The sequence below is a fragment of the Diabrotica undecimpunctata genome, chromosome 10, assembly GCF_040954645.1.
Source record: "Diabrotica undecimpunctata isolate CICGRU chromosome 10, icDiaUnde3, whole genome shotgun sequence".
In the NCBI taxonomy this organism is placed as follows: Eukaryota; Metazoa; Arthropoda; class Insecta; order Coleoptera; family Chrysomelidae; genus Diabrotica; species Diabrotica undecimpunctata.
This window is the reverse complement of record NC_092812.1, coordinates 11,619,296-11,638,548: the sequence shown is the minus strand read 5'-3', so window position 1 is coordinate 11,638,548 and position 19,253 is coordinate 11,619,296. Positions and strand designations below refer to the sequence as shown.

Sequence of the window (19,253 nt, the reverse complement as noted above, 5' to 3'; positions counted from 1 at the left end):
TATGCTGTGCTCACAGATTACCACCTAGTAAAAATGAGTCTCTGTGCTATTCTGCGGCAGAGTACGCCTACCCGGTTTGGTCCAGATCGATCCATTCTAGGAAAGTTGACATCATCCTAAATGAAACATACGGCCTAACAACAGGCTGCATGAAGCCAACTCCAATAGAAAAACTCCAAATAGCAGCTGGCTTTGCTAGCCGCAGAAAAGCTCATGAATTTAGTAATGAACCAAGCAGACAATTGGGAATGCAAATGCAAAAGATTAAAATCTCGTAGCAGATTCCTCGATGTGGCAATATGAGAAAATTCAACAGCATTATTTATTAAACTTAACTTCAGTTTAGTTTTTTATTGCTTCTAGTACTACATTTTTGATTTTATGTACATGATATATGCAACATTTGTCTACAATTTGTTCTCTTATAATTTTGATATTGACCAAATCTACAACCATTATTAATTGTCCAAAATCTTTATAAATAAATATTTTCAGGATGAGAATTAAAGAAGGCTTCAGTTTCGCATATTCGGCCTCTGGTATCATAACAATGGTACTAGAAGTATGGATGGATACCTGTTCTACATGTATCGTTCAATACGTTCTCTTCCCCGCTCATTATGCGAACGTTTGTGATGAATCATACAGCGGCTCAGATGACGAAAACGAGCAATCTTCAGACCATGAAGCAGAGCTACAAATGGTCACCGAGGTTTGGATTGAGCCCCAGTATGGTACTGTTGTACCAAACAATTCAAGGATTAGTTATGCTGACAATAAACATTATTTTGAGATTGCCAATGCAGTAAGTTACTTAATTATAAAATGTTACAACTTCGATTACAAATAGTTTGTTTCAAGATTCAATCAGTTTGTATTGAACATTTATGAATGGTCCGAAACTTTTTTAGCCAGAAATTTTGAACTCCGTCTGGTTCAGTAGATTTCCAGTTATCAAGCTCTTTGATAATGTTCGAGACTTCTTTAGTAATCGTTCGTAAGGAATATTACTGTTGTGCTGACAGTTGTTCGTCGTGTCTTCAATCCCTTCAGCATTACTGTCGTTGAAAGTTAATTTCCCCAAAACTCATTAATATCTTCTTGGCTTGAGTACGATTTATTTTCATTTTCCACTGGGAAATTGATTTTCCCATAGAACTCCTTCTCTGAATACTTATAAAGTGTATTGTCGCATTTCCGGTTGTTACCAACTTCGTATCTCCGTAGGCGGCCTGAATAAACGGACAGTTTTTGTTTTAATGTGTCCAGGCATTGTTCAGCTGCGTTGTTTTCTGGATCATGTTGTGAGTGTCTTGAGGTGTTCAGCATGATTTCTTCAGCTCTTTTGGTTACCTTTATACTTCTCACTTCTGAAATATATTCTGTAATTTTTCCAATATCCTTACTCAATAATTTAATATCCCACCGCCGTTTAAGCGGTGTTGTGTTGTCTATTACGCAAATTGCGCGATTTAAAATGTCTCTATGTCTACAGATTTCTCTATACAGATTATTATCATATTATTATTATTTGATGTTGCGTATATAAACAACAAAACCGTAAGAATATTTACATGTTTTGTTAAGTATATAAATTAAATAACCAATTTTTAGTATCATAAAAATTAGATAAATAAATTCAAAAACTTCGAATTTATAACCTTAAATTATGATCCAATGATAAATAATTTTGTTTAATTAGGTTATTTCTAATTTTTACGGTGATCTTTCTTTCAGATTTATAAGGTAGACTGTCAGTGTATCAGTTCTCTTTTAACAATGGAACATTTAAACTTAATGTGTCAAGATAAAGATGACCTGGAAGACAATAACTTAAGTTTATTTAATCACTCATCTCTGTTGGGTGCTAGTCGAAAAAGTTTTTCACGTAGAAGTAGCAAGAATAGTTATGTAGATTCACCTGTACCTGAGAGAGGGTAAGTTCTAATAATAGTAAACCATTTTTAATACACAATTAAATATAGTCTCTTAAATATTTTTGATGCTGTCAGCCTCTTCTTCAATTATGTTGAAATAAAAAGGCCCATAATAATGTATTAACAAATGCAACATGTGTGGTGCTACTTAAAAATGAATTTCACAGTTTAGTTATTTCGATATACCAACAAGCATTTGGTTAAACGGAAATTTGATTTAACAGAACGTTGATATATACCTACTGGTATATCTGATCCATAAGCTACAGTATTAAAATAAATACAATATTATAGTGGGTTTGTTCAGACGGTTTACTTATATTATTTACAGTAATAGTATATACAGGGTTGGGATTAAGTATAGAACCAACTAAATATCGACTATCGTTTCGTTGAAAAGAAACAGACGCTATTTATGAAACTCTGAATGCAAGTACAACGAAACATAATGCATCTTTGTTGGTACTACTCTACTTACGGTTTCACCGGAAATACCTTCAACTTATTTCACTTAAATGGTGATACCAGGTATATTTTTAAAAATTTTAAAAAACTTGTTATTCCTAATTCATACATACCAAGTTTTTTAGAAAAATTTGTAAACGAGAATAAATCACTTTACAGTTAAAGAATGGGTAAATGTATTTATTACGAGCCCCTTCCCATATCAGTTGGCCCACCTATGGAATTTGCAGTTTAAGTCGATTACCATAAACAAATTATACTCTGCATGTTTTTATAGGTTCCCATATTGTTTGGGAAAGTATGTACTATTTCTTTTCATATTTTTACTATTAATATTTCTGTTACGGTCCTGTAATGTGATCTAAATTCAATACTGTATCCTAACGACTTTGGTAAAATATATTATTTCCTGTTATTTCGTAAAATTGTAAAATCTGGTCGTCTCATCTATTATGTTGAAGTACGAAGAATTTGACTTCTTTTGTGTCGCCAATATAGAAACAAGTGTACGGTTCGTATTACCAGAACAATTATCGCAACACAATAGAGTGATTTATTGGTGTACCCTCTTGGTATACAGACCACACGCAACGGTTAGGAGGGTGGTTTCTGACCGTCTTAAGTCTCAACTCAAGCCACTTCATCTCAAGACATCGAACAAAACAGACCTAGTGCGTGATAGGTTCTCCGCCATCGAGCGCCGGCCGGCACCCCGACGGTACCAACGAGATTTCCTTGGCTACGACATCAATATTTCAAAGGGTAAGTCGATATTCTCTGTACAAACATTAATAATGAGTAAGACCAGTTTCTTTCCTAATTTATTGACAGTTTTATTTGCTATTTTTCGCTAATTGATTTACCAACAAAATACTGCATTTTTATCTTTATTATTATTTATCTATTATCATTTAACCAGCGACCTCATTAAGTTTTATACAAAACATTTGGTTACTTCGAGACCGGATGATAAATAATTTTTTTGACTTTGATTCAATTAATTTTATTGTTTCAATTAATTCATTTCAATTAATTGTTTTTTTTCTCTTCAATTTAACTTTAAATCGGTCCTTCGGCATTCTTTTTAAATTTAATTTACATAATTAAATTGGATCATATTTACACAGCAATTTTTAAATTTATTTCTATTTTTATAATTCATAATTTCAGTAGGTAAAATACTTTCATATATATTTTGATTAATATCATACATTAATTATTATACATATATTACATTTACGATTTATTGTGTTTTATTATGATTTATTGTTTTACATTTTTACATTGTTTTGTGTTGATTTTTATGAATTATTTTTGTTCTACTTGTACAATACTTTCCAACTCATTCTGTACGTCTTGTTTGTTAACTTAAACACATATCTTTCGATTTTCTTTGTTACTATACTTTTCGTTACTTACCTTTTATCGATATTCTCACTTGTTTGCAATTGATTTTGTTTAAAACCGTTCACTTCTTTAAATCTAGATATTCTCTTCGTGTTGATTTGTTAATTTATGTTTGCATTGTCCTCTCTTTCGTGCTTGTATCTTACAATGCTCAACAAAATGAACAAATCCAACTTTTCGCGCCATACTCGGCATTCTCTAGATTCAAGGAGGCCTATGAAACGCATTCAAGTATCAAAACCACACGCCTTCATGATTATTCGTAGCCAGGGTAGATTTTCATAAGTCTCACAATCTTGTTTCGATTGAATTTATTGTCTTCTTCTACTCGCTTTCGATTATCGCTGTCTTATTTTAATATTTCGATCAAATCTCCGTTACTTGTGGTTTCATTAGTGCCACAAAGCACTCTAAGGTATCTAATAAAGGTGTTAAATGTGTCTTGTGTTCCGGTTCTTATCAGTCATATAAATGTTTGTATTTTTTGTGACTAAACGGCTTCAAGAACTTTTTCGTTGGTTAATCCACATACTTCTTGTGTACGTGGCCTGATTCCACCTCATTCGAAACGACGAATTGCACGGTTTGCGAATCACGGTCTCGCTTTTGCTTCGTTTGTTAACCAACGCTCAAATTCATCTTGTTCCTTTAGACAATCACTTCTTTAAATACCAACATTTCTAAGTTGCTTCACAAACACATTTAATGTCCTCGTCTATTTCGTGCTTTGTGTTCTGGTTCTCACTATTCATGTAAATGTTTGTATTTTTTGGGACGGCTTCAGGAAATTTTCTCGTTGGTTAATCCACATACTTCTTGTGTACGTGACCTGATTCCACCTCATTCGAAACGACGAATTGCACGGTTAGCGAATCACGGTCTCGAGTTTTGCTTCGTTTGTTAACCAACGCTCGAATTTATCTTGTTCCTTTAGACAATCACTTCTTCAAATACTAACATTTCTATTTTGCTACACAACCACATTTAATATCCTCGTCTATTTCTTTCCACATAGTTGATACAGATCAAATATGTTTTCACATCTTTCGTTACTTCTATGTATACAAACATAGATATTTTCTACAAAGGTTTTGGGAAGTCGAAAACAGTAGGCACCTGTTAGTTTTGTCCCAACACGACGAAGCTCGTGAAGGATATTTCTAAGTTGTTGATTTTTCGAAAATTAACAAGCCTATTTTCTGTTATTCCACCGTTTCTACAACCCAATCCTCTTTATTTATCTTTTTCTTTTGTTTATATTCGCTACTTATTCTTTATTCTTATGCATATCTTCATTTTGTATGCTAGAGAATCGCTTCAGGAAACTTCCGAATCTCAAAGAGACATATGTTGCATTCGTGGAAGATTTTGTTACTTCTCAACATATGATGCCGATTTCTGAATCCGATTTTAAATCGATTATTATAGCTCTCACACAGTTTTCAAAAAACAAATTTTTATTTCGCTTCTTTTATCCAAGATTCGTACTAGCTTCGACGCCAATCTATATGACGCTCGAGGTGTGTTGCTAATCGACGCTTTTGATACTGGTCCTAAAAGGGCATCTCGTTCTTTGCTTAATTTTCGATATCTTCGTTGTTGTTTTATTTGCGATATAGAGCAAACGTATCGACAAATTAAAGTAAATAAGGAATTTTGGAACTATAAAAGGGGTTCTCTGGAGATCGGACTTTTTTAAACCTCTCCAAGAGTTTTTGCTACGTATCGTTACTAACGGTACTTCTTCGTTTTCTTTCGCTCATAAACTCTACAAGAGTAACGCTTAGTTTTTAATGCTCGATGGTTTTCGGCTAGGCAGTGGGCCAGCAGCCATCTCGACGCACTTACGTCAGAATCACGCTACAAGTGATTCTCTTTGATCTACTCACCTTCTGCAGTGAGAATTTGCTTAGCTTTTAAAGCTCGATGGTTTTTCGCTAGACAAATCGACAACGTCAGCAACCATCTCTAATTATTTTCAGGCTTTGGCTTACGCATTTTGACATGTTGTTCGTTGGCAAAGAGGAACCTTTCATTTTTACGGTACTGGGCCTAAAATGGAATCCTACGACTGATTTCTTTTCTCATTCTTCTTGTCCCTTTGACAAACCGTTCACAAAGCGGGCCATTCGTTTGTAAATCAGTCGTATTTTTGTTGCTATCCTCTTGTTTTTATTCATTTTCCATGTCTTTTTGCAAGTCAAACGTGTTCTAAAATCGTGGTGGTACTTCAATGTATCCTGGGATGATGAAACATCTGAACAGATACATCTGACCTCTGTATTTGTATGTGTTACATTTCTAGTGTTATTTCTATACAGGAACAGCTATCGTGAGATCGGAGCTCTTGGCAGCTATACTGCTGACGGATCTAGTCACTTTTGTCAACGAGTCTAGTCCAATTTTCATGCTCGCTCTGTCTCGACAAGATTGGAACTCCTGGCAGCCATAATGCTGGCTGATCTAGTCACTTTTGTCAAAGGGTTGTTCGTCCGATCTTCCGATATTTCGATTCCGATATCGACGATTGCGCTCCCTTGAGCTAATTTTTCTACCCCAAATTGGCAATCGTATCAAACACATACAAGAACTGATACCACACTTTACTCGGCATTAAATGCCTTCTAATCAACACCTCTCTGATTGTGTTAGTCGTGTTTTATCACTGGCGCAATTATTAGAATTTTCAACAAACTGGCATTTTCCTACCGTGGAGCTCGTCGAAATATCATTACGCCGAGATTTCGACGCTATTCTTCTTCTTGTCTTTTCGCACCCCACGGAATTCTTATAGGAAAAGGGGCCAACAGTATTGTGTATGACACAGTCTTTCTAGTTTAGTCGGTCGAAAAAATTCTACTGATTCGACGTTATTCTTTTCTAATTGATGACATTGTACGCGTTGTTAATCTGAGCACAGGGTCAGACGACATCCAACAATGGTCTGTGGTCAAAATATGACCGCCGCTTATTTGTCAATTCATATGTTATTCTTACTTAGTTCTTTATTAGTATATCGATCTTTTCATGTCTATTCTTTATACTTATCCTTTCAGCTGTTCTTAAAAACATTCGTTTTTGACGCGGGAGAATGTTTGGGAAAGTATGTACTATTTCTTTTCATATTTTTACTATTAATATTTCTGTTACGGTCCTGTAATGTGATCTAAATTCAATACTGTATCCTAACGACTTTGGTAAAATATATTATTTCCTGTTATTTCGTAAAATTGTAAAATCTGGTCGTCTCATCTATTATGTTGAAGTACGAAGAATTTGACTTCTTTTGTGTCGCCAATATAGAAACAAGTGTACGGTTCGTATTACCAGAACAATTATCGCAACACAATAGAGTGATTTATTGGTGTACCCTCTTGGTATACAGACCACACGCAACGGTTAGGAGGGTGGTTTCTGACCGTCTTAAGTCTCAACTCAAGCCACTTCATCTCAAGACATCGAACAAAACAGACCTAGTGCGTGATAGGTTCTCCGCCATCGAGCGCCGGCCGGCACCCCGACGGTACCAACGAGATTTCCTTGGCTACGACATCAATATTTCAAAGGGTAAGTCGATATTCTCTGTACAAACATTAATAATGAGTAAGACCAGTTTCTTTCCTAATTTATTGACAGTTTTATTTGCTATTTTTCGCTAATTGATTTACCAACAAAATACTGCATTTTTATCTTTATTATTATTTATCTATTATCATTTAACCAGCGACCTCATTAAGTTTTATACAAAACACATATTAATTAATATGACATTTTTATTAATATTTATTAAAAACATTACCCTTATGGTTTTTTATTTATTTTCAACAATAAAAAAAATCACTAAACCCTGACTATGCATTCACTTATGTCAACATACGTTGATTTTTTCATAATTACGTTAAATCCAGAGGTAGCTACGGAAAAATAACATCAAAACAATAATATTTTCAGTTAATGTCAAATGTATTTTGTAGTATTGTAAAGCTTTTTGCGTTTGTGGATTGTACAGTGAGTCGAGGTAAAGTTATTGATGAGAAATGTGTTCAATCATTATTAGATTTTTTAATTCTGTTGAATCCAATTCGGAAATCGCGAATATGTTTCAATTGTCACGCTATAGTGTAAGAAATATACTCAGAAGCTACAAAACTACAGGTTCGGTCCTGACAAAACCTAGAAATGTACGAAAAAGTAAAATAACCGAAGCAGATCAAAGGGCATTAAGACGCATTATATTGAAAAATCGACGAGCAAATTATATGGAGCTAAACGTTTTATGGAGTGACGGTATTGGAAGACAAGTTTCTAGATCAACATGTCACCGAGAGGCCCACAAATTAGGATTTGGTCCTTACAAAGTAAGTTTTATAGTTGAAAAAATTATAGTAAAATTCATTAACCGATGCAGGGAGATGTAAACATTACTACGTGTAGACCTGCAACAGGGCCGCATTTGGGATTATCTTTTTGTTTAGTAAGAATAATATATCTTATAAAATACGAAATTTATATTTTAATTTTGCAAAAGTGCTCGACAAAGAACCTGATTGTTTTAGTTGATATCCGATAATAGAAACCATTTATATAGGGCGAAAAACCCAGGAATTTATTTTTTTGCCAACAATTTTATGTACAGAGTTCCTACAAAAAATATAAGTTTTATTTTTAATTTTTACTATACTTAGTTGTTTGTACAATTCTAAAAAGTTTCATAATAATAAGAGCAAAAAAATACTCATTACTCAATAATGTTGAAATAATATATATATATATATATATATATATATATATATATATATATATATATATATATATATATATATCTATATGTATATATATATATATATATATATATATATAATTATATAAATTTATAAAAAATTATTAACAAAAATGTATGTCAAAAAAACTTTATGAGCACTGAATAATGTAATAAATTACCTGAAGGATTTTTTAAATCAATTTTATTCCATCCAAAACAGCTTGTCTTGATATTTTTACTGTAGTGTCTACCCATATTTTAGACTTTGTATGGCCAGCGTTCAACCATGTCTCATCCAGATAATATATTTTCCACTTCTCCTCTCTATAAGCTCTTATCTTTTGAAGATATTCTCTTCGCCACATCACAATGTCGTCTCTATCTAGTAAAAGAGCGTTTCTTCCCCTACGTTTATATTGAAAATTAAGTTTTTTCAATATTCGGTAAAATGTGGTTTTCGAAAAATTTGGCAAATCAGGGTCATCGTTCACCTTCTTTAAAACCTTATCAACGGTGGGTATTTCGTTGCTCATAAAAAAATTATGAACCAGTCTTCTAATGGCATTTTTGTCAAAATCATCAATTTTGTCAAACTTCTTTTTCCGGGTCAGACATACTTTTGGTCCAGCGAATTGATGATTCGTTTTGTATTCCTTTATCACCGTAAATACACTTCTATCACAAACTACAACTTTATTAGCCACTTTTTCACAATATCTTCAACCACTAACCCGGGATTTTCTTGTCTTTCACATTTAAAAACATTTAAAATGATTTCTTTAACTTCAACGCTAAGAGGGCTTCTTTTACTTCGTTTTCGAGGAGGACTCCATGTATTTTCAACCAATTCATCAGTAGAATCAGTGGAGGACATTTTTGGTTTCAATATCAGTTATTGAAATCCGTGGTTATTGTTACAGTAATCACAATCACATATAGATAGGGTCGTTATACAAATAAAAATATATACTTAAATAGTTTTAAATCGCACAACAAATAATTGCTAATTCAACATTAACAGCATAAATATAATTTATTGTCCTTTAACCATCAAGATGACTAAAAATATACTCACAACTCGATTCAAATAACAAAATTTCAATACCGAAATTAAATCGTGTCCGAACCTGTATGAGTTCCGACGACGTCGGCAGTAACGAAATAAAGATGTACATTTCGGTTAGTTTTTAAATATTCTCGAAGAACTGTTACTTGCATGTATGCATAAAATATTCATTAATTTTATAAATCGGATTATTTTTTTACTTACTATGTATTCAGTGATAAAAATAATTTATATACTATGCAATAAACACTAATAGTTGAGAAAATAAAAAGATTAATAAAGTGTCATAATTATACCGTTACTTATCGGAACGAGTAGACTCATTAGGAACATCTTTAACAATCATCTGTTAAATTTATCTTTGTTTATACGCCCTGCATCGCTTAATGAAAGTAGGTATAGTACAAATTGTTTTTAATAAATTTCATTTTATTTTAGGCTAAGGAAAAGCCACTTTTAACATAACAACAAAAGAAAATAGCCTAAGATGGCCAAAAGAGCATAAAGATTGGACTCAGTCGCAATGGGATTTAATACAATAGAGTGATGAGTCCAGATTTGAAGTGTTTGTTGGAGAAAGTAGGAGTCGCATCATTCGCAGGAAAAATGAAGCTTTCTATCCTGACTGTCATGAGAGAAAAGTCAAATTTCCTGCATCTGCCATGATCTGGGACCGGATGTCGTATAAAGATGTGGGAAAATTACATTCTATCGATGGGATTGTAAACACGGTCAAATATATGAATATTTTAGAAGAATCTCTTTTACCGATTATGGAACACCGTTTAACATCAGCGGAAGATTTTGTCTTCCAACAGGACGGCACAGGTTGTCATACCTCAAAAAAGAGTTTAAAATGGATTGAAGACCATGGCATACCAGTTTTGGAATGGGTTTCTAACAGTCCCGACTTGTTCTTGATAGAGACTTTGTGGAGCGAAATGAAGAAAGCTTTGAGAAAACATCCTGCCAGGTCCATCAACGAATTGAAGGAAAAATTGCACGAAATATGGGATTCGTTTACATTAGAATTTTGTCAGAATTTGGTAAAAACTATCCCTCGACGAATTGTAGATGTCATTAAAAATAAATGGGATGTAACTCAGTGGTAAACTTTCACATTTTTTTGTTAATATTACATATTCTATGTGTTTTTTTAAATTTATTATTATTCTGTTTCATCAATAGTTTTCATTACGTTATAAAATATTTTCTATAATTAGGAAATTCAAAAATGTTGTTGGATGCTTAAAACTGCGCTTTTATTTTTGTTCTCTAAAATTTATTTTCTTATCAATCTAACGTTGTCAATTTTCTTATCAATCTAACGTTGTCAATTTTCTTATCAATTTAACGTTGGACCAACTGATATGGGAAGGGGCTCGTAAGACCAATGACAAAAATAATTTAAAAAATCACTTCAAATGTTAATGACACTAAAAACATAAATTCATACCTTAAGATGTATTTTTTTTATTAAATCAATGAACATAGTAAGAAATAAACTAGTAGTGGAGGAGGGGATACCTTTGAACGGGGATACATTTGAACAGTTCGAGTATTTATGGCTGTATAACATTGGGAACATTGTCGAACATTTGTTCAACCATTCCAAACTAAATTTGAAATCAGTCGACCGGTAGCTTGTGTATAGTCCAGTTGTGTTTTTTTTTGTCGTGTTCGGTTATAAAGAAGCACGTGGATAATTTTTTCGTTCCACAAATACACGGACTTATGTACCGGTTGTATTTCATAGGGTGACTTTGTATTAAAGTCGTGTAGCTTAGGCGTTTTTTGTAACGTAAGTTGTATAAATATCTTTTAAATATGATGTCATTTTTTTTTTATAGTTGGGGCACAATTGAACAGACCAAATGGAGCACATTTAAACAGTGGTTCATGGTGTCCCAATACCAGAAAATATTTTATTTGTCCTTACTAAATTATTTCAGACTTTTAAAATGGTTAGAGATTACGTAAAAAACGAACCAAACCAGAATTTAACGAGGAAGACATGTTAAAAGCAATCGAATGCGTAAAAAGAAAAGACCTATCACTAAGAAAAGCTGCCAAAGAGTATGGATTAACTCACACTGCACTTTTTTGTCAATTCAAAAAACTGGACGATCGTGATACTCTTACAAATACTCAAGAAAACTTCTCTTCCAAGCACACTTTTCGGCAGGTATTTAGTCGTGAACAAGAAGAACTTCTAAAGGCATATTTTAAAATGCTCACAAATGAACTATTGGTTGACTTATAAAATTCTACGCACATTGGCCTTCGAATATGCATTAAAGTAACTTTATCACTGTAAAAGTTAATAATTTTTCGTTATTTATTTTTAGGCTGGAAAGCCCTATTTTTATGAAGCGGCATTCAACACTATAATTTCGCAAACCAGAAAACACAAGTCTTTCAAGAGCTACCAGTTTCAATAAAACTAATGTTTTAGAATTGTATGACAACTATACTCGAGCTCTTCAGAAATACTATTTCGCTGCAAATAGGATTTTTAATCTCGACAAAACTGGTGTAATGACGGTTGTTCAAGCTCCAAACAATTTTAAAAGAAGGAATAAAGCAAGTGGGACAAGATGTTTCTGGCGAACGTGGTGAACACCTTGTTACGATGGTAGGAATTGTTAGCGCATCGGGCAATACCATACCATAATAAATAATGGCGGGAAGCCATTATTTATGCAAAAATCAATGGTATTATAATGACCACCTTTCCTCCGCATTGAACACATAGGTTACAAATGTTAAATGTATCTTTTATGGGGTCATTTAAGGCAAAATGTAAGGTTGCTCAAAATGATTGAATGCTCTCACATCCCGGTTACCATTACCATTCATAACGTTGTTGAACTTGCTGGCGAGGCTTTTGAAAACTCTTTTACAATTAAAAATATAGTAACAGGCCAAAAAAAAAGGGAATATATCCATTTAATAGAAATGCCTTCTCGGGTGAAGACTTTGATGCAGCAAACGTCACAGACACGCCTATTTTTTTTTTAATTAATAGTAAAAGACATAAAAATTATATTAAGAATATTTATACAAGTTATATTAAGAATATTTTACAAAGCAATAAATACTTCTGGTAGAACCCACATTTGTTTTATTATATCAACTGATATTAGAAAAGCATATTAATATAACGAGATAAGTTGCCTGGAAATATATTTCATTTCCCTATTTTTAAAGTCTAAAAAATTATTACAGATATGTACACCGATAAAGTTGTACCTGAATTCTGTGTTACAGAACAGTTACAGTGTTTTTAAACCTGAAATGCGAACTTATTTTAGTACAACAACTTAATAACAAATATACCCATTTTTAACTTTGGCTAATGTTGAAATTCGAACGATTATTTTTGAGTTGTACCATACTGATGCAAATAGTTATTAAAATGTTTAGCTTATTACTAAATAATTCCATTCTTTCCAGAACCCAATGGTATCCTATCCTTTCGGAAAGAATCGAGCACATTCCATTTAAATTTGACCCAATAGGCATCTTGCCTTTGTGCCAACAAACCGAACTGTTATATTCGATGTTTAAAGAGACTAATGAAAAGATTTGTTTGAAAGAATGTAGTGTAGATAAGGCAAACAAGTTATTATTAGAAAACTTTCTAGAACATTTAGGGTTATTACATGACCACGAATTAGAGCTCACCAAAGAAGATTCTGATAGGTTTACACAAGAAGTTTTACTGAGGCATAAGAACAAACATCCACATGTATGCCCTATTTCTGAAAGACTCACATATGGTAAGTTTTAAATAGTCCAACTTTAATAGTTTTGCATTGTAGATATGCCATAGAAGTACTGTAGTAGTTCTGTTTTGGTTCTTTTAGTTTCTTCTGCTTTTTGTATTATTTTTTTAACACTGTCCATAGCATGTAAATACTGTTTGTACTCTACTCGTTCTTAATAGACGACACTTACTAGAGAACATCAATAACAAGCTAAAAAACACAAAATGACAATAAAAAAATAAATAATTAATCGCCATCGTTAACAATCTATAAATCCGTCTAAATAAATCATGGTTAGTTCATAAAAGATCCGAAAGATGGCATGAATTATGTGCTGGACAACGTAATATGCTTAAAACTTTTGACAGTGCTATACCAAGCCGCCACGCAGTTTTTTAAGTTCCCATATCATTAACCCTGTTTGTCTTTAGACTATTTAAAAAAATGCGTAAAATTGCCGCTGACTACGCGTTAATTTCGAGCTCCCACATATAATTAAATTCCGTCTAAGTTGAAACCCGTTGTGTAATATAAAAACAAGTTCAAATAACGACTAAAAATGTCTATATTGCCACTCAGTTCTTAATTAATCCGACGATCGGTTATAACTAACCTAACCCCGATTTCATGTCATTCTTAGCTCGCCGCCACAATGGCACCCGATATCACGTAATTAATTTTTTCCGTACAGTTTCGTAGTGAAAAACCCACGTTTGTGCTAAGTCATCTTAAATGTTTACCAATTCATTGAAAGGTGTTATTTCTTTCCCCGGCTTTTTCAATACACGTTTCAATACACACCTGCCCTTATTATCTCATCAAATTCTAAATTACCGTTTTTTCTGCCGACGAAAAGAGGGTGATGTACCGTTGCTTTTTGTCACTATTGAACGCCTACCTGCTTTTAGCGTTTGCATATGGGCCGAGGAGGTGAATGCCCTTTAATTCACTGCTGGCCAATCTTATCATCAAATATCACAATTGTAGCAAATGACTCATAATTTAATAATTTTTTGTAGGAAGTAAAATTGGACGTTTACCCTATAGAAAAAAATATTTTTGTTCCGAGAAAAGGAGAAAATTTAATTATTATTTAATAAACAAAATAGTGGATTATTGCAGAATCTGTTTAATCTTTTAAAAAAATTGACAAAAACCTTCTTCTGACTGTTCAAAGAATATGCGTTGAGATAAAAGAGATCTCATTTTATATGAAATCAATTTTAATAATTTTACTGTTCTATTTTTAAACTGTTCAAATGTTTTGGCAAAGATTTGGGTTCTAAGCAAAAATGTAACGTTGGCAGCGTGTATGATTCAACTGGAAGTTATCTGCAATGTTGTAGTTAATATCTTTCTCTAACGTTAGGTAATATATGAAGTCAACATCGTCGCAAATTACAGCGATGTAACTGGCAACAACGCCATTGTTCGGGTAGCGATTTTATTGTCTGTTATCTGTACTTCGGTTTCATAAGCGTACTGACAGGGGTTTCATAAAGCAAAAAATAGAATTGTTTGTAGTATTACTATTAGTGAAGGAGCTTTTACGTTTACTTTTTGTGATTTGTGAGTAATTTAGTTTAATTTAATTTGGTGACAAATAGCAAATATAACTGACAGTAGTATAGTGAACTATATATCGAAAAGAAACGTCACAATTTAACATCCGAAGAAAAAACTATGATCGAAAATGTGTTTGAATGACTTAGAACCAGAGAACAAAATATGAATGTAAGCGATGTAGTTACATTATGTAGTATTTTGACAAAAGTTTCCGAAGCAAGCGTGTACAGGGCAATTAAAACAAACAATGAAACTAACGATAATAATACTTTGAAGGTTGAGACAAGAGGAAGGAAGCAAATAAAATTGAATGATACAACCAAACAGGCGATTCGTCGTAGAGTACATGAATTGTATTTCAAAGAGGAATTACCAACTATAAAAAAAATTGCTTCTCTTCAATCTAATGAAAATATTCAAAAAATATCAAGACGTGTTTTGTTACGTACTTTACGTGAAATGAACTTTAAAGATATTTCAAGAGGAAGAGGAATAGTACCCCCATTGAAAAATAAGAAATTATTTTATGGCACAGAAAAGTATCTGAAACAAATAACAGAATTTCGAAGAAATGGTAAAAAAACAAAAATTTAGCAGCATTTAAATGTGAAAAGCATACGACAAGTATGTTTACTTTCTTAACTGATTTGTTGAAAGGTTTATAAGCCTCATCTGGAAAGGGAACCCGCCTTATTATTACCCATATTGGTAGCGACTCAGGATTTGTTGAAGGAGGTTTAATTGCATTTGTTTCTAAAAAGGCTGGAGATTACCAGGAGGAAATGGATGCAGATCATTATAAAAAATGGTTTTCAGATATTCTGTTAAAAATCGAACCAGGATCTGTTATTGTTATGGACAATGCTTCATATCACTGCCGGTTATGTAGAACAGTTATCAACCACTAAATGGAAAAAAGCCGAGATTGTGGATTGGATTACTAAAAAACATATTAAATTCGATGAACCAATTTTGAAAATCGAGTTACTAAACTTAGCACGGTGTTATAAAGATAAATATTTAATATTTAATATTAAATATGTAGTAGATGAAATGGCGTGAGAACGAGGGGTAATTGTAGTCTGATTGCCGCCATACCATTGTGAGTTAAACCTGATAGAACGGATGTGGGCTCAAATAATAACGAAGTAGCCAGGAACAATGTTACTTTCAAATTCAATTATGTAAAAAATCTGCTTAATAATGCCTTCAGCAATGTGATCTTACCGTCGCGAAATAAAATGTATCGATCATCTAGTAAAATAAGAGCAGAATATGTGGAACCTTAACTTCATTGAAATTACCATGGACCCAGTAGTTGTGGATTTACTACTAGAAGATACTACTAATGAATCTAAAGATTACATAGATGGCTCAGATTAGATTATGTATAATATTAGTTTGTATTTGAACATATTTTTTATATTTTATGGAACTAAATATTCAGTTAAGGTGACCCATTTATTACTGTACAGCGTTCCACGTTAAGAAAATAACATTAGGCTTAAGGAGATCAGTGTTGCCAAAACTCTCAGGCATGCGGTTTACTCTTACTAGATTGTCGATATATTTTTCGAATTTCCATTTTCAATTAACATTTAACTGTAAAGTCGGAATAACAACTGAAGAACCACAAAGCCTTATTATCATTATGTAGTCTCAGAGAACGACATAAAATCGCTGACATACGTACACCGTATTATTTTAAGTTGCAATTAGTAATTAGATATATGCATTCCAAGCGGTCCGTTTATTTGCTTTTAAATCATTAATAGTGGAAACGAAAATACAAATAATACAACCCTGAATCGTGCTTGTGTTCATCGTGGCATCGCTGCGCTTCTATCGTCCATAAGAAATGCATGGCCTTATCTCCGCAATGTTATTTTCTTAACTTGGAACGCTCTTTAGTACCGTTTTGTACCAAGAATTGTTTAATTAATTCAGTTTTACCTGTGCTAAAAGTTACTAGACGACCCTTTTTCTAATCCCATGTCATTAAATCTCATTTGACAATAGGAAATAAATTTAATCCTTGAATCAGTCATAAGTTTATTAATTTAAACGGATTTTAGTTTTCTTTATCTAAGGCATCTATAAAATAAGAAAATAATTTTTTATTTTTATTATATTATAATAAAAACCGTACGCCTTCGACTCGTCGATTTCCTTTTTCTCGCATTTTCCCGCAAAGGTCTACATTGAAAATATGAGTCACTTTCTACAATTCTGGTGCTGTGCTGTAGTGAATGTACATATTTTGAATAGACGATTCTTGTTTTTTTTTTACCATCAGTTAGGGACACATTGTATAGGTCATTTTATTGAGTTGGTACCTATTTTAATTATTAATAAATTACGTTTGTTTTTGAGAGTTTTATTTATTTGAATTAAAGTATATGATTCATTTTGTATTTACTGAAAAGTTACGCAGTTTTTTAATACTACGAGAACGTTAGTGTTATTTATAATAAATATTATCAAATACAACCCAAAAAGCTTTGTCTGGCTTAACAGATTGCAGTTCTTATTCATTAATTTTAGAGTGTTAAGGAATAATTAGCTTGATTTTCCTTTTAGAATAATCTTTTGTTTTGATCGAGGACCGCAATCTAGCAATAAGTTCATTGATGTTAATAAGTGCCCTTTTAGTTTTTTGAGTCTTAAATAAAAAATTTTTTAAGTTTATTATTTTATTGACGATATAATATATATTTAGCAGCTAGGTAAACCTGTCAATTTTAATAATGTCGCTTATGAATTACTTGATGTTTTATGACGATTTTAATCCTTTATCAATCTCGGGTTAAGATTTATTGGCGCCCTTTCTGAAGGGTTCTTGGTTTCAGCATTTCTTGTTTTCTTTTAGTTGAGCTGTTATATGCTTGTTTTCTATGTATCTTCTATCTGTCACCTGTATTCATAGCCACCCTCAAATAAAGTTTTTCGAGAATGAGCAACGAAGCCTTTGTATTGTTCTTGTATACGATCTATTACCACCTGAAGTCACTCTTTGTTCACGTAGGGATAATTATCGTTATGATCTTTTCTGCCGTGGGGCCATTATACATAAATGGCTTTCTCATCGTTATAATCTGACAATTCATTTTTGACAAGTGATAATAAAGTTTTTATGTACGGGTTAAAAAGTATTGTTTTATAAATAAATGCAATGCATTAAAAAACAATAATTAAAAAAAGGAGTTTTTTTTCCATAAGTTTTAACTAGACAACTAACGTTTTTGATCTCACTGCACAATTTGATTTTCTCCTTTTCATCGCTCTTTATTCTTTCTGTGCAGCTGACGGGAGAGGATGTACGTCACGTTTAAAGCGCTCATATCAACCAAATTTGTCATCACCGTAAGGTCCGCTTGCCATTATGCTAATTTTAGTACTGATTTCAGTACTAAAAATACTAGTTACAAGTCGATTTAGTATGAAAAATGTGGGTTTGTGTTTGCAACTATCTTAAATTTAATTACTGTACAACAGGAATCTCGTGAAAAGGTGGAGCTTCCAGTAGAGAGGCGGAGAGAGAAAGTATTCTGCCAGAAAAGGACGGAATGGACCCGATGGAATATTACAAACATTGTCTGCTTGAAAAATACTCGCTAGATATTAAAAATTTTACAATGTTGTCAATATGTGGATGATCACAGTAATATCGGGTATTTTTAATATGATATCTAAAAAAATGAGTTTCAAATAATTGACACAGACCATTTAATGACTAAAAGAACAAGAGAATGATTTTTGGTGAGGTATAATACACAGTGTGTCCCAAAATTTTTTATACAGATGGAGAAAAAGTTTATCTTACATTTTACACAAAAAAATTCTTCTTGAAAAAAAGCTCAGCATAGAAGGAAAACAAAAATAATGATTTGATTAAAATATAATATTTACCCTACAATAGATAATTGTGATTACAATGTTTCATTACAAAACGATTAAGAGACTTTCATTTTAAAAGATCCTACTTGGAAAACTGCATTGTTTCACTGCTAAGTGTTTAACGTTTCAAAATAAATATTTAAATAAAGCAATAATTATATAATTTTTACTATCATTTTAATATTTCAAATTCTTATTGTCAATATTTTTATTTCTCCATATTGTTTCATTCAGGCAACCTGCGGCTTTGTTTTCTCTATTCACTTGATCTTCCAATTTCGCATCGAGCTTTCCTTAGCTAAATAATGTGATGACTAGATATTTTAACTCCATCACTTGTTCCATTATCTGACTCCAGCTCCAATTTTCATCTTAGTAAATTT

The 19,253-nt window shown here is 32.5% G+C and overlaps 1 protein-coding gene across 3 annotated transcripts in view; it reads left to right on the top strand.

Moving 5' to 3' along the window:
- LOC140452546 (KICSTOR complex protein SZT2-like) overlaps positions 1–19,253 on the top strand; it is a 177,480-nt gene that overhangs the window by 62,378 nt on the left and 95,849 nt on the right. For all 3 annotated transcript variants that reach the window (XM_072546872.1, XM_072546871.1, XM_072546873.1), the window contains 3 exons: positions 496–805; positions 1,738–1,937; positions 13,094–13,419. In XM_072546872.1, coding sequence (XP_072402973.1) covers positions 496–805; positions 1,738–1,937; positions 13,094–13,419 — 836 coding nt within the window. The remainder of the gene's footprint in view (positions 1–495; positions 806–1,737; positions 1,938–13,093; positions 13,420–19,253) is intronic.